The sequence below is a fragment of the Dichotomopilus funicola genome, assembly GCF_033296635.1.
Source record: "Dichotomopilus funicola strain CBS 141.50 unplaced genomic scaffold C8A04scaffold_26, whole genome shotgun sequence".
In the NCBI taxonomy this organism is placed as follows: domain Eukaryota; kingdom Fungi; phylum Ascomycota; class Sordariomycetes; order Sordariales; family Chaetomiaceae; genus Dichotomopilus; species Dichotomopilus funicola.
Window position 1 is genome coordinate 203,885 of NW_026944047.1, and position 19,430 is coordinate 223,314.

Sequence of the window (19,430 nt, forward strand, 5' to 3'; positions counted from 1 at the left end):
TTTCCACCGTGGAAACTCCGACTCGTCACACAGTGTCGTCGGCAGCGAATAAGCGCGGGAAGGATACACAATGCCGCGCTTAGGCTCGCCTCGCTAAGCACGACATCCTTCATCACCAACTGCAAACCACGATCGGTCACAAAAAACATGGAATCAGAAAATGGGGAAACAGGCCGCTGACAGCGATGGTGAAAGCGGGACGGACGCGGAAGGTGCGTGCCACAAGCGCCGGAGTGGAGCTCTTTGTCCTCTCCGAAACCCCCAAAACGGCCCCACCTTCCCCAAGCTGCCTGTCGTGCCCGCCCACAGTGTCCAGTAAAAAACACAGTCCAGCAGGCCGCTATTAATAGGCCCCTGAAGCTCTCGGCTCCGGCACCCGCTTTCTCCAAAACCAAAACGGCGACGGGAACTTGAGCTTTTTTTCGTCCCATCTTGATTCTCGCGGCCTCGCCCACGCCGGCCGGGCTGACTGATTGATGGACGGCTTTGCCGCTTTAAGGGGTCTGCCTGGGGACGCGCCGCTAGATCATCGATGAAGAATTCGACCACCGTTTTTGATTTTCATGAACTCAATCGGGGGGTTTTGCCTTCAACTTCAGCGAGTGGAATCGGCAGAAGTTAGCTCGCTTGGGCAGTTGTTTGCCGTGCCAGGGTCTTGGGTGCTCGTGTGTGATGGTCGCCCACCCACGCGTTGCAACCCTGTTGGCCTTGGCCATTTCCCTGTGTTTGACGGCCCGGCGTTGAATTCCTCCGTGTCTTGACAAGGACTTTCGCCATGGGCTAGGTTGCGGCCGTTTTTGCGGTGCAAAGATCTGCTTTAATTTCTCTGGCTTAGTAACTGTGTAGTGCTGGAGGAATGTTAACCCCCAGTTTCGACAAGCAGATAACTTGCGACGAACCACCGCGAGCAGAGCGCAGGTCGAAGAATAGCGTCAAAATCTGCGGGGCAAGCTGATGATGTGGCAGCTCGACGCAATACCACAAGTAGTGTAGCTATAACACCCAGCTGAATGCAAGATTCGCGGCCTGCGCGACCACTCTCCTCAGCCCTACGGCGGCTATCTCGACAAATCTCTCGCCGAGTTGGCGCGTCGGCGGCGTCGCTCTGACCCGACTGACCCCGCTCGCCGAGCCCGTCGTCTCATTCTCAGCCGCACCCTTGCAGCGCGCCCGCCGGCCACTCGCTGAGCTAAGGGACCTGCAGACCTGGGGCCGGGTCGCTTGGGGAAGAGAGAAAGAGAGAGAGACCGGGGTAGGTAGGGTGGGAATGAGGAACTGAATTGGGACTGAGAAGCTCCAGGGATCCTGTTTGAACAGACATCTGGACCACCTAGCTCTTTTCTCTTTCTGTTCGTTTTATATTCTTTTCCCATCGCATTGCTCTTTTTGGCTGTTTCTGCGTCTATTATCCGCGCGTCTGGTCTTGCTTGTCGGGCGGAGAAAGGACAGAGACAGATAGCGAGAAAGACGCCGACACACACTCACTCACACGACCGAGATGGACCGGCACCCATCACGGCCACGGCCACGGCCACGGCCACCACTCCGGTCCGCGACCTCGGACAGCAGCTTTAGCCGGATATCCACGGTGTCCGACTTCACCGACCTCGGCAGCTTCGACACCTACACGACATACCCCCCGGTAGCACCGCGACCGGCTCTCGCTTCCCTTCAAACCTCACATTCCGGGCCAAACCTCAGCCCCAACTCGGGCTACGGCCCAAGTACAGGGAGCGAGGGCTATACCTATGCTAGCCCAACGTCTGGCTGGACGGCGACCCTCAGCTCCTCACCAAACACAATCGGGTACTCGCCCGTTGCCTCAGCAGAACCATCAATACCGTACCAACAACAGCACCAACACACACGGGCGAACACCCGCCAACACCACGGGCATGAAGTCATCCCCGAGGAAGACGGCGCCGACCTAGGCCTCGTCACAGCAGCCGCGCCGATCGCCCGCGAGGTCACCAAGGAGATGGAAGAGGAAGCAGAAGCAGAGAAGTCCAAAACGAGAGTCACGTCAGTGCCGATGATGTTCGACCTCACCAGCACCCTAGGCCCGACCACAATGGCCGACGCGGCCTTCCTCAAGACCCTCCAGGACCAAGAAGCCCACGGCAAGCTGACGGGTGGTTTGGGGCTGGGCATCAAGACGGATATGACAGTCACCGAGTCGGCTCTGCTCGCGTCGAGTCCGGCGTCGGAACGGCCGCTGAGCCGGTCTTTCACCAAGGCTAGTAATAAACGGAGGAGCCAGCTCAGCCGGGCCGAGACGCTCAAGCGGTTGGGACAGAGTGAGGCCAACAAGCGCGGGGAGGTCATCGAGGTTGTCATGGATCACGGCGCGGGCGCCGGTGATGGTGCAGATGCGGGCGAGCCCCCCGTACCAAGTCTGCCCAACGCCGATCTCAGCTTGGTAGCAGGCCAGAGCCATAACCACAGCGACAGTGACGGACTCCAAGACGACAGCGAGCCGGTCCCGATCTTTATGAAACAGACGACGTTCCCCACGCGCCAACCCACTACGGCCGTGTTCTACCCGCAACCCAACTGGAAACCCTTCTCGATGCGGTGGCCATACTTGGTATCGCTGATCGTGGTCTCGCTAGCGCTAGGCGCCTGCGTCGAGGTGCTGTACCGGTCGTCGGCGCAGACCCCGCTGGTCACCTTCCAAGCGCCGTCAGACATCCCGACGTCGCAGTACTTCGCCATCAAGTTCCTGCCCATGATCGTGGCCGTGTCGTACGGTGTGTTGTGGCAGATCACCAACTTCGAAGTGATGCGTCTAGAGCCCTTCTACCAGCTGTCCAAGGAAGGCGGCGCGCTAGCCTCCGAGTCGATCAACGTCGACTACCTAACCCAGTTCAACCTATTCCGCCCCTTCCGCGCTCTGCACTACCGCCACTACGCCGTCGCCGTGTCGTCAGTGGCTAGCTTGCTCGCCAACACCCTCGTCCCGACCCTGGGCGCGGCCGCCATCATCCTCACCCCGGACCGTCCAACGCGCACGCAGTTCCCCGACCAGGAGAAGCACATCCTCATGCACCCCGTGTGGTCGCGGTTGTTGACGGCCACGCTGGTGGTGGTCGCGTGCATGGGCTGTGTGCTGTTCTACCAGCTGCAGTCGCGCCGCTCGGGTTTGCTCGCCGACGTCAAGGGTATCGCGGGGCTGGCGTCCATGGCTACGGTGTCGCATATCCTGATGGACTTCAAGGATATGGACGTTGCCACCCACCAGGACATCCACCATAAGCTCAAGAACCGGCGGTATGTCCTGCGCAACTCATCCCTCGCCCCGGACGATTCCCTCTCAGCAGGGAGGAGCCACACCTTTCACAACATGAACCTGGGCGACGTTGAAAAACAACAACAGAAAGAAGACGCAGAAGACCGCTACGCAAACCACCACCTCTCCCACAACCCACAACCCCTCATGCTCCGCCCGGCCGGCGCCTACCCCTTCCTCGCCCTCATCATCCTCTTCCTCGCCTTACTCCCCATCGTCCTCTTCACCCCCGCCACCGCCCTCACCGACCACGCCCCCTGGCTCATCACCGCCCTCGCCGTAATCATCAAACTCTCCTGGGGCGCCCTCGAAACCGACGTCCGCGTCATGGAACCCTACTACATCCTCTCCCGCCGCCACGCACCCCCCAAAACTCTCTGCTTAGACTACACAGCCATGCCCTTCGGCTGGGTAGCCGTCAAGGGCCTAGTAAACGGACACGCCCTGGTATTCGCCGTAGGCCTGGGCACGGTCGTAGCAGAGGTGTTAACAGTGCTAGTAACAAGTCTAGCCACAGTCGAAGGGCGGGTCTTCGTGTCCATCCTCAACTCCCATAACGGCCCCCAGGGCCCCTCCCCCTCCGCAGCCCGCACCGCAGCAGCGGCGGCGGCGGAAAAAAACGCCAACTTCCTCAACGCCGGGCAAGAAACTGTTCCTTCCTTCTGGCTCTCCCTCGCGCTGGCCATGGCTATCCTCTTGTACCTCCTCATCACCGCCACTACTGTCTTTGCGCGCCGCGGGTCGGGGCTCACGGGAACTGCGATCCCGCTTCCGCGGCAGCCGAATACGATTGCGAGCGTGCTGGCGTATATTCATCAGAGTAAGATGTTGTATGGGTTTGTGGGGACGAATAAGCTCAGTCAGGGAGAGATGTTACGGCGGTTGGAGGAGCAGGTGGGGCAGGATGGAAGCAGCGGGAAGACATATGGGTTGGGGTGGTTTAGGGGACGCGATGGGCAGAGTCATTGTGGTGTTGATGAGGAGGAACTGTTGAGTGGGTATAAGGCAGGGTATGATTATTCGAGGGCTACGAAACCGTGGGAGGAGGGGGAGGTTAATTGGTTGTGAGCTTTTTTTCTCTTCTTCTCCCTTACTATGTAATTTGGTTGTCATGGTTTACCTATCAATGGTGGATGGATGGACGCATGCATTGTTGGCGCTGGAGGAGGTTAACTGGGAGGCTGTTTGCACGACGGACTTAACCTATTGGAAAGGGGGTCGGTGCTGTACTATTTGTTTCTTGCTTGTTACATGATACCCTGGATCTTGAATCCAGTTTTACAAATACTAGAGATGTGAAGATACAATCTCATTTGGTAGAGCCTGTGCTCCTGTTAGCCTTCGATCATGCGTGCTTCGGGGTCTTGTCGAGATGTATGCGTGCGCAACGCAACGGCCCGATGCAGATGTGCAGGCTGCAGAGGCTGTGTGCAGTGGGTGTCTGTTCGACATCTAACGTTACCTAGCTACCTCTAGCGAAGCGTCAGTACGTGTTCGTAAACTAGTGACATGGTGAGGTTAGAAAAAAAGGGTTGCCTGCACTGCAAAACTTAATTTAGACCCCGCGATTGTTACAAAGAAGCATGCAGTATTGAGTCGTTGGGCTGTCTTGATACGACGATAATCGGGCAGGTTGTTGATATCGTGCGAATCCCCTGCCAAGACACGGCAGCCCCTGGAAGGATCATTAAGATCCGGTTCGGCTGTGGACGGCGAGATCTCGACACATGATCTATGCAGGTCGCGACACGACAGCCTTGGTGCTCTTGTTTGCATGAGGTGGAACGGACATTAATTAGTTGTTGACTTTGTTTGAGGGACAACGACGCTAGGATGAGACGCCTCAGGTTAGTTAGTTGTCAGTTGGTTGTGCACAACTTAAAGTGTTGAAGATTGTTTCCACGGTCTTGTCGGGCGACCCCGCAGCACACTGTGAGCTGCTTCGGTTGGAGATTTATCAGAACACAAAACTCAAACCCGTTTACCCAAAGGCGCAAACCAAAAGGTCGAAGTGTTTGACCAGTTCTGGCCCCTCTCAGAGTCCTGTAACGAGTGCGCTGGCCCCGTTTGCCGCTGAAACGTGCATGCGCACCGAGCGAACGCTGCGACAAGCGGAAACGCGGGGCCCCTGGAAACGATGTTTCGCATGTGCGCCTTGAGAGCCATTCAACGGAAGCGCACCGAGTCGCGTGCGGAGCGGATCGTCGCGGATGTGAGAATCCGGCGGGAGTGCATCTTTCTGTTTCTTCGCCAGCAGAGAAGGGAAAGGAAAATCCAATACTATCTCTTCAACAACTTGTAACTTTACAGGTGGTGGTTTGTTTCGAACATTTTTCCACTCTGACGACGTCCCATCGTGAGATGAAGCAGGCCCCTCTCACCCAGCCTCGTGGCCGATCGTCGGCTGCATCTCACTCCAAGCTTGGCACCCGCTCGGGCGGTGGGCTCGAGTCGCTGCGGGGACAACACTGCAGTGCATCTGCAGGAGGGTCCAGCCGCGATTGGACAATGCAGCATTTGTTGTTGAGCGATGACAGTCAACAACAAACAAACGAACAAAGAGGTCACCTTGTCTTGCCTGTCTGTGTGTTGTTCCGTTTGCATGCGCTGCTGCTGATGACCTATCACCCCCATTGCCGGCCTGGGCGGGCAACCTCCCAGTGTCACGAGTCGTTCTTCTTCAGACTCAAAACCAGTGGAACCTCCTCTGCAAAGTTCAGCTCCACTGCTCGCAACCCCCCGGCCATGGCGGGGCACAGGGTCTCATTTTTGCCATGGGCAAGGAGGCTGTGCAGACCCCGAATTGATGATTGTGTCCCGTTTTTCCACGATTGCCGAAAGCAGAACGCGCGGTCGTGAAATGAGCTGATGGATCGCGTAACGGGTCTGAGTGAGCAAGGCGAGAAATTAGCGTATGGTTTGTCGGTTTGTTTGCGGGCGATTGAGATACGAGGTCGTGGGCTCGCGATATCAATATTTCGTATCCCATGCAGAGGGACGGAATACAGAAAAGCAGAACTACTCCGTACCTAGCAGAGAACCGGGACTACGTGGACCGAAGGGACTTCCTATTGATGGGTCTACAATAGTAATTTGGCTGTTGTTCAATGCGGGGGTTCCTGAAGCGCTGCATAGGCGCCGCCCCTGAGCGTTTTTCAGGGGAAGGAGCAGAGCCGGCAGGAGCGGGTTCCATGAACCACCAAGTGCGACTTCCCTCCCTTCTTGACTTGGCGGTTTGCTAATGTTGAGGCCAAGACGCCCCAAGAACCATTTCACGAGCGCCAATATGCTCGTCCAGGGCTTGGGTCAAGCCCTTAAGAACCATCGGTCACTGAGTCCGAAAAGAATGATTTCACGGGCGCTTTGCATCAAGATTCTCCGCTTGTTTTGCGGAAACTGGGAAGACGGTGCTAAATGTTGGTCGATCAGTGCCAAGAAGGGAAAGTTAGTAGAGAGATACTTGCATCTGCGGGGTACATCGTCGCAGCCATAAAGTCGCCCCATATCTTGCCGATCTAATTTCCCATTCGGCATTAACACGGAAGACTTGGCGGCCCCCCCTGCCAACCCCCATGTGTCCCTGTTTTTGTCTCTCATTACGCAGCGCTTCCCCGTCACCCGACCGATACACACCAGACACTCCTGAGGCGACCGCCGTCCATTCTTTCACTCATTTTTGGCCTTTCTAACCTTCCTCGACTTCCGGATCGACACACTACACGACCGGTTCTTATTTTTTCCCCTTTCTTTCAACGCCTACCATCGCTTACCTGCGCCGACACTCCCAGATTCCGACGACCGATTTTCGACCGCCGAATCGCCCCCTTTCTCGCCGTCGGCAGGGCCTCACTCGCTTTATTCGCCCTCCACGCGCCCTCGAGACCGCACGACCACTGAAATCGAGTCGGAGTATCTTCCTTTTTCCCCTCATCTGGGCCGGAGCGAATTTGGACCTTCGGCACCCCAGCCACCAGCGCCTCGCTTGCTGGTTTCTTTTCGACTTCTCTCGGTGGATTGGATTGAGCAGTGCTGATTGCACGAGGAATCGGTCAATCTGGCTGTTTGACCGTCAACTACGCGCCCAAAAGAGAACAAACGATTTGAATTTCTCTTTATTACCTCGACTTCCCACCGAATATACACAGACACGATGCGGTGGTCATTAACACGGCCACTCGCGGCCCTAGCGTCGCTCGCCGCCCTCGCCTCTCCCGTGCTTGGCGAGCAGATCCTCCAGTCCAACTCCCTTAACGCGTGCCAGGAAAACTCGGGATTCACGGCCAGTCTGTTCAAGGTCGTCTTCACACCCAACAACAACACGGCCAATGTTGACATTGTGGCCGTCTCGTCGGTGGAGGGCAGCGTCATCTTTGACGTTGCCATTTCTGCCTATGGCTACCAGATCGCCAGGAAGCAGGTCGACCCTTGCGACGCCGGTCTGGCCGGTCTCTGCCCCATGACGTCCGGCAAGATCCCTCTCAACTTCAACATCAAGGTTGGCAGTGACGCCATTGGCCAGGTGCCCTCGATTGCTTACACCTTCCCGGATCTGGACGCCAAGGTGAAGGTGTTCATCAACATGACGGATGGTCCAGACATCGGCAAGAGTGTAGCTTGCGTCGAGGCCGACATCTCGAACGGCAAGACCGTGGACCTCGTCGGCGTGAAGTGGGCGACCGCCATTGTGGCTGGCCTGGCTCTCGTGTCGTCCGCTATCGTGTCTGGCCTGGGTCACCAGAACGCCGCTGCCCACGTCGCGGCCAATGCGCTTTCGCTCTTTGGCTACTTCCAAGCGCAGGCTATGCTCGGTCTCACGGGTGTCCCACTTCCGCCGGTCGTCATGGCCTGGACCCAGGATTTCCAATGGAGTATGGGCATTATCCGGGTCGGCTTCATGCAGGATATTTTCACTTGGTACCAGCGAGCCACAGGCGGCACCCCATCGACCATCTTTGACTCGTTGACCACGGTTTCCGTCCAGGTAGAGAAGCGCGCGATCGACATCGGCATGGGCATCGCCAGACGCTCGCTCGCGATGATGCCCACGACCATTTCGGAGCCCATGTCAAACTTCATGAAGCGCGAGCTCATCAAGCGGGGCAACATCCAGACGAGCTCTGGGAGCTACATCGTGTACGGCATCCAGCGTGCGGCGTTCCGCGCCGGCATCGAGTCGACCAACCTGTTCATGACCGGCCTCATTTTCTTCTGTCTGCTCGTCGCCATCACGTGCGGCGCGGTGGCTGCGTTTAAGGGACTGCTGGAGGTGGCCGTCAAGAAGAAGTGGATGCCCAGTGAGCGGTTCCTCGAGTTCCGCAACGGCTGGCTCACGGTGCTCAAGGGCATCCTGTTCCGTCTCACTCTGATCGGCTTCCCGCAAATGTCGATTCTCTGCCTCTGGGAGTTCACCCAAAAGGACTCGGCGGCCGAGGTCGTCCTGGCCGTCTTCTTCCTCTTCGGCATGGCCATCACCCTCGGCTGGGCGTCCTTCAAGGTGATCATGATCGCCCGTCGCTCCGTCATGATGCACCACAACCCCGCGTACATCCTGTTCTCGGACCCCCAGGCTCTCAACAAGTGGGGTTTCCTCTACGTCCAGTTCCGCGCCTCGGCCTACTACTTCATCGTCCCTGTGCTCGGCTACGTGCTGGTCAAGGCCATGTTTGTCGCGTTCGCCCAGGACCGGGGCACCGTGCAGGCGGTCGGCTTCCTCATCATCGAGGCTGGTGCGCTGATCGCCGCCAGTGTGATCCGGCCGTGGATGGACAAGAAGACCAACTCGTTCAACATCGCCATCTGCGCCATGAACTTCCTCAACACCATTTTCCTGATGATCTTCACCGAGGTCTTCAACCAACCGCCTCTGGTCACGGGTGTCGTCGGTGTTGTGCTGTGGATTGCCAACGCCGTCTTTGCCCTGATCCTACTGCTCATGCTGATTGTCAGCACGATCTTTGTTTTCTTCCGCGAGAACCCCGACGGCCGCTACCAGATCATGGCCGACGACCGGACCTCGTTCATGAAGTCGCAAACCCACCTCACGCAGACCACCGAACTCGACGCCCTCGCGGCCACGGCCCGCGGTGACAAGGCCGGGTTCAAGAACGGTCTCGACCTCGACGATGACGCCGAGTCCATCACGTCGGATTCTATGCGCCACCAGACCGAGCGCTTGGGCGTGCCCTCAGGCCACAGTTCATCGGGCGGCTTCAACAACACGCGTCCCGCGTCCCCGGCGATGCCGCTATTCCCGGCCGAAGGGCCCAAGAGCCCCCCACGGTACCACGACCGACCTGCGAGTCCGTTTGGTGCCCAGCGGCCCGCCAGCCCCTTCGGTGCACATAACCGACCCGCAAGTCCGTTCGGTGCGCAGAACCGGCCGGCCAGCCCGTTCGGGAACTCCAACCAGGGGCCGGCTTTCCGGGCACAGAACAACTCTAGGTGAGTCCGCTTTGCTTTTGGTGTGGATACGATGAAATGAACATTGAACTGACCCTCTCTAGCCCCTGGCAACGAGGCGCAGGCTATGACTAGATTCTGCCGCCCAGCTCGGCCGGCGTAGTTGCATCTGACCTTAATGATAAAATGGGACAACGGCGTTTTTTTGCGGTTTACTTTTCCGCTTCGAATATATCCTATCAAGTTCACGACCGACCGCACGTCTCAGGACCAGTAACCAAGGCACCCCCCTTCAAGGCTACCCATCCATCGAGAGATGGCACTGATTCCCCGATGTGCTGTATGCTATGCACTCCCGCTATGACAGCACCGGTCGTTTCCCCGTGCTCGTGACGGATGGATACATGGCGGGCTTGGCTCTATCATACGCCCCGCCCCGTTTCTTGGTGTTATTTCCGGATTTGGTTGATTCCCTTTGTTTTTTTTCCCCGGACTGGGTTGGCCGGAGGCATGATGACATGGCGTCGCGGGGTGATGTGTGTGTGTATGTGTGTGTGTGTGAAGGGGGGAGGCAAGTGAACTTGAGAATATCCCCCCTTGCTCGGTATCTCTTTCTATTTTTCATTTCGTTGGTTTGGCTGGTTTCTTGGTTTTTGGTTGAGTTCTTTTCAACGTGCAGGTGGTGTTTTGTTGCTTTCTACACAGACACGTCGCTTCTTTTCCAGTGTGAAGAGAACGGCGTGTATTACCTGCGAAGCCCACGGACTGAGGACAACGGATTGAGGATTGGGCTTGGTGGTGGTGTGTGCTGGGCTGGGCTGGATTGAATCGGATTGTATTGGCATTTGATCGTTTTTCATATCCTACTGGGAATGGGATGTATATATGAGCGGGGTGACTGGACTGCTCCCTGGGATTTTCTGCGAGCGCAGGGCAGGGGAAGAGGCAGTAGACGAGAATCAAGGGGGATTCGATCAGCTGGGCTGGGAGATGGATGGGTGGATGAATCGCAGGAGGAAGTATCCTAGGCCCTGATTCCGGTTTTGGGAAAGGGGATGTGAAATGGGAGGATGGATGGTAGGCAGGCAGGCAGGCGGGCGGGACGGTTGGTTGGTTGTGTTAGTTAATTTCTTGGGCTGATTTAAAATCCACGTTACCTTTTTTTTTTTTGCATGCATGCGAGTTTAGGTTATTATGTGGGAGTGTCGTTGTGGTTGTGATGTGTGGCTGCTGTCTTTGACTTGGCTTAGGCCTGGCTGAGAGTTAGGTGGGATGTTGTGTTGATTTAAGGGGGTCAATTTGTGTGTGGTTGATGATCATTACAGTCTCTTGAAGAGTAGGTGTCATGGTTGTGACAGTGTGGTTCATATGCGCAACTCCTGGTTCGACTGGACAGTTCGAACCAGTCCTCTTTTGAGGTGTTATGTAGTGGTCAGTTGCGCCCACTCCCGTGACAGTAGGCTCTCGGCTGCTTCGTCAAGTTGCTCTACCCAATTGCCGCCTCAACTAGCACTGACTTGTCAGTTTTCCCGATATAATATCCATCACAGTTTAGCAACCACACATTTACTACTCAGCCGCCCCGGCCACGCGGAACTCGGGAATTAAAAGGTGGAAGGGTTCGAAAAGGCATACATACAGCGGGCTTGAAAGAAGTATGTTTCTAGATCTCACTAGTTTCTCAGCTAAGCCGCCGATAGGGGGCTTGTACATATGCTCACTCCTGGCACAGTCTGTACGAAAAAACACTCGCGGCTCTCTTCACAAGAAGGGACTTGGTGGGAAAGTATGGCCAGGGCCGCCAAGCTTGCTACAGTAAAACCCGTCAAAGAGCTGATAAGATCAGGATTATATTGTCCGGTACACACCGCCGACCCCTATTTGTGAGCGCACGGCCCAGTCAGTCTCCTACAACTGCAACTGCACACCCTTCCCCTTTCGTCCAACAGCTTCAACTCAATCTTTCCCCCACGTCCACCTGTACCTTCATCTCTGGCATCACCATTCTACTGAGCCACAATTCATTCCATTTTCCTACTCATAACTGTGATAATATCCGTGTATGTATGTACAGTACCACCATGTTTCACGCTGGGCCACAGCCAAAGGATCTCAAAACTTGTCAATGAACTAGGTCTTGAATCATCTATCAAATATGTACAAGAAATTTATAAACTGTCGTCAAAGAAGAACAAGGAGAACAAAAAAGTCGGTCCACATCCGTCCGGTCCGGCGCTCTTCAAGCCCGGCTTCAGCCTCCTCCTCACCTTTCCTCCACCAGCGACGGGCCCAGTGACAGATGTCACAAGTGTTTCGTTTCCAATTCCTTTGCCAACTAGTAAAGACCCCACAAGATAGGAAGGCCGTTGCAGACCATGTTGCCCTTGGCTCCCACCTTACCGCTGCCGCCAAACTTCTTGACTGCATCATTGATGATATCGATAATGTCTTGACCCCCGATGTACATGTTAGTAACAGCGGTCGGCTCGGTCACCTCCACGCCAAATGTGCACCCCTTGGGACCCCACGCGATACCGGACTGGCCATTAATGGTCGGGGGGGAGAAACTGGTCGTGGGGTCGCCTTCGATGTTCTTGATAATCTGGAGGCAGTCGCTGACAGGAGGCGATGCGTCGCTGGTCTGGTCCACAAAAGTCGAGTCGCCACAGGCGTTGATGCCCGGCAGGGTGCCGCACGGGTAGCTGTCGGAGGAGCCCGCGGTGGTGTGGGTCCAACCCTGCAAGGCGCGATCGGCGGAGCAGACGGGGAGGTTGGTGAATGGGACCTGCGCGTCGTCGGATGCCATCACATCGTCTAGAGCAGCCTGGGCCATGGCATCCCTCGCGTCAACGTCGTTGTCCTTGCCTTTGGCGATCCATGCGCGGACGGCGGCGGTGGTGAGGTCCTCCACGGTGACCCCTCCGAACCGACCGCCCAACTGGTCGAGGCCCGGGGGTGCCGAGAACTTGTTATGATCGCACGCTATTGGGCATTCGTGGCCGTCCGTGTTGTCCGACGGACACGAACACGCCAAAGGGTTCCCGGTGGGAGCGACCAGGTAGTAGCGCATGCCGTCTACGCAGGCGCCCGTGGCGTTCATGGTGTTGTCCTCCAGGAAGGCCGGCAGTGGCCTGTCCACATTGCATGCATAGCCCGAGTCGATCACAAACGCATAGTTGTTGGAGGCGCGCCAGATGGCGGGAATGGCGAACCCAAAGAAAGCTTTGCCAATGGTCTCCTTCAGACCGGTGTTCTTGTTGGAATTGTCGTCCTTGCCACCGCCCTTACCGCCCGTGAACTTGCCGCCGGAAATCAGATCCCCGAGGGTGCGGACCGACTCCTGGCTCCCGTCAAACAATTTGTAACTGGCATTCCGAGCAGCGTCAGCCCAACCGTCGAAGGCCAGGCCCAGGTAGGTCCCTAGCTGCTTCTGCTTTGCCTCTGTCCAATCACCCGGCGGCTCCTTGGCCTCCTTTTTCACGGCGCCCTTGCCCTGGTCGACCAAGGCCCCGACGACCTCAACGAGCTGCTCGGTCTTGGATTCGTTCTCGGCAAAGTAGGCTAGGTCCTTGACGGCAATCTTGATGTACCGCCCTAGACCTGCCACGGCTCCAAAGCTGACCGCGTCGATCAACATATCAAGCCACGCGTCCTTGTCTTTAACCTCCGGGACAGGCGCAAAGGTCTCTTCCATGTCGTCGATAGCGGAGTTGAAACTCGTATGGGCGTCGTTGATCGCATCGTAGAATTCGTGATATTTCTCGTGGATTAAGACCAGGGAGTCCCATATCACCACTGCTGCCGGCCCGGATGTCTTACCGTTCGCCGCCTCCGGGCATTGCAGCGTGGCATCGCAGTTGTCTACTTTACCATTGGCAATGTTTGCGCAGTCTGCAACCAGCCCTGTGCCAAGGGTTTCTGAAACCGACCCGGTAAAGGTTTTCTTCCTCGCCTGGTCAGTGTCGAACCAGACTCTAACAATGTCTTTCCACGCATCAGCAGCGTACAGCCCCGTCCACCGGTCGGCAGCAAGGTAGTCCCCCCAATACATAACCATGTCCTCTGAGCAGTTCAGCGATGTCCAGTTGCCGGTCCGCGTGTTGTCGATCTTGGGATCCTCCCCGACGCTGATAGCAAGCTTATACGCGTCCCAGTCCTTCAGTGGCCCGGGGACCGGGTGGAATTCCTGCAGGTCGCTGGCCCAGTCGGTGGTGCCGCCCATACCCCAGCTCGCGTAGAGAGAGGTGCGGATCTTCTTGATGCCGAAGCTCATGTAGCTGACCCATTGGTTGTTGTCGTAGACGAGGATATTGCTGTTGCTGGTCGCATCGATGAAGCTCGTCACCACACGGCTGCCACCATCGGCCATGATCTCGTCCGTCTCCGCATCCGCAATGTACCCGGCCGTCCCGGTGCAACGGCCCTTGGTGGCGTCCGAGTTCAGCCGGTCACCGGTGAACTTACAATTTGGGCCCCAGCAGCCCGGGTCGGCCATCTGGAAGGACCGGCCGTAGCTGGTCACGCCGACAACAATCTTCCGACCAGGAACTCCAGCCTTGGTGACCATGGCCAGCGCCTGCCGGGTTTCCGTCAGGTTGACGTGGCTGCGCAGGCAGTTGCCTGCCTCACACCCGTCCTGGGACCACTGGTTGTGCGCGTCCCACTGGCCGTGAAGATCGTACGTCATGTACACGATGTAGTCGACGACCTTGCTCATCGTCAGGAGAGGGAACTGCTTCAGGTACCAGTACGAAGCAGGGGCGGCGATCGAGATGGACTTGTTGGGGAGGCAGTTCCGCAGAACGACGAGAAAGGCGAGGTAGTTGGGTCCCTCGTCCTGGCCGTCCGTCCGAGGAGCAGGAATGTCGGGTGCCCCAGGATATTCCCAGTCAATGTCGACACCGTCGAGGTCGTTATCTATAACAAACTTGGCAATGCTCTTGGCCATGGCTAAGCGGTTGGCAGCCGTGACACCGGCGCGGAAAATGTCGATGGTAGAAGGCGACGTCGAGAAGTCCCAGCCGCCGATCGAGACAATCTTCTTGGCGCCCGAGATGCGCTTGAATTCGGAAAACTGGTACGACGCGAGTGCATCGCCCAGCTGGACCTCGTACGTGGGGCTCAGCGTCGCGAAGGCAAAGTGGACGTGCGTGAACTTGCCCGTGTCCAGTTGGGACGCGTCCTGGAAGAGGCAGTCCCGGTTGAAGCCGTAACCTTCGAAGTAAGCAACCTTGATGGCCCCGTTACCGTCGCCCTTGATGACATCTAGGCCGCAGTTGGAGATGCAGCCATAGGTGCCCGGCGCAGCAGTTCCCGGCGGCCCCGTGTTGGTATCGATGCAGAAGTCGCGGGAAAGACCGCATTGACCCCAGATGTTGCAGCAGGCATTCAGCGGGCAGGGGTTGAGGCTGGCGATGTCGGAGCCGTCCGTCGGCGGCTGAGATCCCGGCTTCTGCGGGCCGCACTGGGCGTTGGAGATGGAGGCCGGGAACGGCGGAGTCCCCTTGCTCAGGCACATGAACGTGTTGGGAAACAGCAGTTTGCACCCGCTCCAGCCCCACGTCTTCTTGTTGAAGCTCTCAATGTCGTCAACGGTGAGAGAGTACGCGGCAGCAATATCGGCGCAGTTGTCGTCGGTCTTGACCTTGTACGTCGAGCAAGAGCCGTCCGCGTTGGGGACCGGGCGGAAATCGGGAAGGCTGCCGCTGGAGCAGCAAACGTGCTGTCCCGGCCGCAGCGAAGAACAAAAGCTAGAGCCTGGGTTATACTTGGTGAAGGTAGCACCGGAGATGCCGCACTTTGTCGCCAGCGACCCACAGCTGTCGCCTCCTTGGACCTGCACCGTCCGGCAATCGGCACGGGGATGAAGCGCCCTGGATTGAATGGTGGACGAGTTTGAACCGACGGTTCCATTTGTGGGCAGGAGCGGGGCGGTGAAAACGGCGTCCCCAGCGAAGCTTCTCGACCCGACAAACGAGAGACAAGTCGCGTTGGCCCAGGTCTTGATCGCATCTTGGATGGGTCCGAAAGTGGCATTGCTGGTGACCATGACGCCAAAGACGTGGGCACTGTCGTAGCCGGGAGCGCAAAGCTGCATGGCTAAGCTCGGCGTTGAGACGTTCAGGTTATCAAGGTTGTATTGGAAAATCCGCAGAGCTGACTCGCCGATGGCCTGGTTGAGGAGACCGTGGCCGATGTAGAGACCGATAGTGGCAGGTCCGGACTGGCCAAACATGATGAAGGGACGGTCAGTGGCGCCGTAACCGCGCCCAACATATTCGCGGAGCTGCGTGATCAGGGACCGGAGGCCAGGGGCGGCCAGACCGAAGCCCTCACTCCACCATCCAACCTCGAACTGGACTGGGACGGGGGTGGCTGAAGTAGAAGTGTTGGCTCGCTGGGCATCCGCAGAATCGGGAGGTATTGTGGAGAAGTCGGAGCCGAACGAAGAGCAAGCGTGGATGCGATGGTTGACAGTCGGGTCGTCCAGGGGATCGTAGAGGGAGAAGTCATAAAACATGGTCTTTTGGCACGTTCTGAGGAGCTTGAGGCTAGGGTAGGCCGACCAGTTGCCAGGGTTGGGCCCCGAAACGTAGCAACGTTCCGGGCAGACCTCTCTGCTGCCATGGTAAGTGCGAGAAGGGGGTGTGAACCCTGACTGCCTCGCCAGAGCTCCGTCAGCAGAGAACAACAGGCTAACAGCGGCAAGTGCCGTCGTCAGAAAGGTTGAGGCCACCATGGTTGCGTGAAGCTTCCACCGTAGGCGGCCAGACAGGAGAAAAGTGCAACGGAACAAGCGTCAAGAAGAAGAAGAGCACGACAGCTACCGTGACCAGTATGCCTCTGATCAGGCAGACTTGAGGCTGGCTAAACCTGGACTTTATACCAGGTTGGCCCAGTTCGAAGAAAGTCTCGTGCGGCCTCCAGGCTCTTGAGCGACTCCCTTCAGCCGACCCCATTGCTGGGTACGGTTTCTCCATCATGTCTCATTTCCAACTCTGATGCTTTGCCACTACCCTCCGCTACATTTCTTCGTCGTATGCCTCTCTCGGTGTCCTTGTTTCATCCCTCAGCCATGCCTGATTGCAACCATCCTCGGTCCCTTCCACCTGGATGTTGCATCAGAGACTCGGAAATTGGCCAGTCAGGGTGACCGAACTGAATACAGTAATAAAGTCAACTGAGGATTTCTGTTGGTTCGCCTCGCCGGTCGGTTCTGTTGGTTCGGTGGTCGTTGTGTCTTGGTGGGCCCATTGCGATGTATTGGCTGAGCAGGACGGTCGTCGCGAGCACGCCGGTGACCGGGCCGGTGGTCTAGGCAGATGCAAAGGTGTGGGGAAAGACAGAGCACGGTCAATGAGAAGTCATGGGGGAGGTGGTCTAGATCATGTCCAGGTGGTTCCGGAAGAATAATTCCTCGCGAGGCTGAATGCGTGTTCTGTTGTTGGTTCTAAATTTTGTACGGATGCATGTGCCCGATTGCTACCTGCCGGATGTGTGTCAATGCGTCCCTCCATCTCTGATCAGGGGAAGCAGGAAGGTGTTCCCTAGCTGAAAATTTTCAACCAACAGTCACCGGATTGCAAAAGCAGGCAAGCGCATCCGACAGGCCGTCGGAGCCAACTCCCGTGTCATGGGGTACCTGGAGCCGTGGGAAGGAATCAACGTGGGAGGAACCATGACAAATGGCAGGCACTGGTCAGGGCCAAAGTTCCTGGTAAGGGAAAGACCCAACCATTGGGGCCACATGGTCCCAGTTTGACCGCGGAGATGTACCGACCGGAGTCCATCCATAACTGTCGACGCATGCAATATCTAATCTAGGCACTAAGATTGTGACTGTGATTGCGACTGCACACACACAACAATTGCGTTGGTGTGAATATAGTAGCTAATGAAGATGAGGCTATTACGAGCAAGAGAACGGTGTATCACGCTTTGTCAGTGAGGTTATTTTCCTTTGAGATGCGAAATATGAGATCATCTTGGGGCTAATTACATGTAAGGAGAAGAATATACAAGACAAGCGTGGAATAAAAGTAACATGACAAGTGTGCAATATTATCCAGCCATGCTGCGTCATGGCGCTCGTCCATCAGGCCAGAAACCGAAGAAACTCCAAAGTCGCCAAAGTAGCCACCAAGTACCCAGCACCCGCAACACCAAGCCGTGATGCGGTTGAAGGTTCCGAGGGACAGTCGGCCGGTGGATTCTTTCCGTGGCACAACGCGTCTTTCACTGAGGCAGCGATGGCAGTCGCGGCAGTGGAGTTGAATCTGACGTCGCACAAATGCAAACTTGTGTCCGGGGCGACCTTGGAAACCATGAGACACGTTGGGTAGAGTCTCTTATCCTCGTAGTCGGTGACGTTCCGTCGGTCGTTGGTGACGTTGAGAACATGCCCGGGCTCCATGCCAGCGTGACATGCCTTTTCATCGGCAGTGGCAGCGACGAGATCCAGCCCCTGTCCACCGTGTGAGGTGTTCATACTGATGGCACCCGGATAGCCATCCAACACGTGCCCTGCAACGCGGCCTTGATACTCAGGGTCGCCGAAGTTTTCCTCCAGTTTGCAATCCACCCACCAGAGATCAAAAACAAGATCCCAAGCCCCCGCGGTTGCAAAGTTGTTCACCAAGGTATGCACGAGCCAAGGCTCCGAGTTGCTGATGGTTTCGTTTGGGAGATTGATGGGTAGGTAGAAGCCCTCGCCCTGGCCCTCGTTCGGGTCTAACCGGTTGCGGATTCGAAACGCAATTTCAGGGTAGATACCTCGCGCAAGTTCGGCGTTGTGTAGTGCGAACACAATGGGCATGTAGGGTGTGGGCGCGTAGGTCTGGTTATCGCGAGGGAACACTAGATCGACTTCCAGCAAGCCACTGGTGGCGGCGTGTACCATGGCGTGGTGGATGTTGGCGCTGAGATGGGCCAGTGAGGCCACCAGGGACCAAACCGCCCGGGTGGTAAAACGCATGATGGTGAGTAAAGGCAGAGAGAGCTGTAGCGATTGACAAAGTTCGGTGGAAGGACGCGTTGCTTCGCAGTCAGCGAGCTGGTGGCAACGAGGTTGAATGGGCCGGCTCAAGATGCGCTCCAGAACAGAAACAGAAAGAAATCCAATGCGAAGCAGGAGCAGAACAACTTTTTGCCATTGATGGGCCGTCACGAGAGGGAGCGAGAGCGAGAGCGCGTTTAGCCGCCCAGTGCCTCACTGGCGAGGCGACTGTGATGTAACTCCATATTACCACGCCTGAAAAGGGGCCTCATCTTGGCATACATGGCGCCTCTTGGCGCGCATTTACCAGGGGAAACCAGAGATTGACGAATCAAACTGCCTCGTCGGTTCCACTCTTGACAGGTCAAAACGTACTTTCGACGACCAACTGCATAACGATACGGATGCTCATCTCCGGGTAAACGGCTCACAAAGACTCGGTTTTCTCTCTTCGGATCCAAGCCAAGTCCAGCAGTCGCTAATTGCCCGGTCCCTGATATCTAACTCAAATTGACGTCCAGTTCTAGTATGCTGGACAGCAGCGATGCCTCCCAGTGCTTAGTGCCCATGAACGCCCGGCGACACCTGTCGTGTAGATCGTGAATCCAAGAAAAGCTTAATGTGTGCTTGGCCACTTGGCATGGCACCCAAAATCTTTCCGATCTCCGCCCCTTACGATCCACATGCAAGCCAAGTTCTAGCCTCTTCCGGACCCGTCTTGGCAAGACGCCAAGCACCGACTCGGCG

The 19,430-nt window shown here is 56.8% G+C and overlaps 4 protein-coding genes across 4 annotated transcripts; 2 read left to right on the plus strand and 2 right to left on the minus strand.

Moving 5' to 3' along the window:
- Positions 1-1,498: 1,498 nt before the first annotated feature.
- C8A04DRAFT_28099 (uncharacterized protein) lies at positions 1,499-4,357 on the plus strand (the record flags this gene model as incomplete). The annotated part of the gene is made up of 1 exon (XM_062780520.1): positions 1,499-4,357. The coding sequence occupies one exon, from the start codon at positions 1,499-1,501 to the stop codon at positions 4,355-4,357; it is 2,859 nt and encodes a 952-aa protein (XP_062637567.1).
- A 3,082-nt stretch (positions 4,358-7,439) lies between these two features.
- On the plus strand, positions 7,440-9,734 carry C8A04DRAFT_11690 (uncharacterized protein; the record flags this gene model as incomplete). The annotated part of the gene is made up of 1 exon (XM_062777059.1): positions 7,440-9,734. The coding sequence occupies one exon, from the start codon at positions 7,440-7,442 to the stop codon at positions 9,732-9,734; it is 2,295 nt and encodes a 764-aa protein (XP_062637568.1).
- Positions 9,735-12,023: 2,289 nt separating this feature from the next.
- C8A04DRAFT_28101 (killer toxin subunits alpha/beta) lies at positions 12,024-16,427 on the minus strand (the record flags this gene model as incomplete). The annotated part of the gene is made up of 1 exon (XM_062780521.1): positions 12,024-16,427. The coding sequence occupies one exon, from the start codon at positions 16,425-16,427 to the stop codon at positions 12,024-12,026; it is 4,404 nt and encodes a 1,467-aa protein (XP_062637569.1).
- Positions 16,428-17,783: 1,356 nt separating this feature from the next.
- C8A04DRAFT_11697 (uncharacterized protein) lies at positions 17,784-18,662 on the minus strand (the record flags this gene model as incomplete). Its single annotated transcript, XM_062777062.1, has 1 exon — positions 17,784-18,662. The coding sequence occupies one exon, from the start codon at positions 18,660-18,662 to the stop codon at positions 17,784-17,786; it is 879 nt and encodes a 292-aa protein (XP_062637570.1).
- Positions 18,663-19,430: the final 768 nt, after the last annotated feature.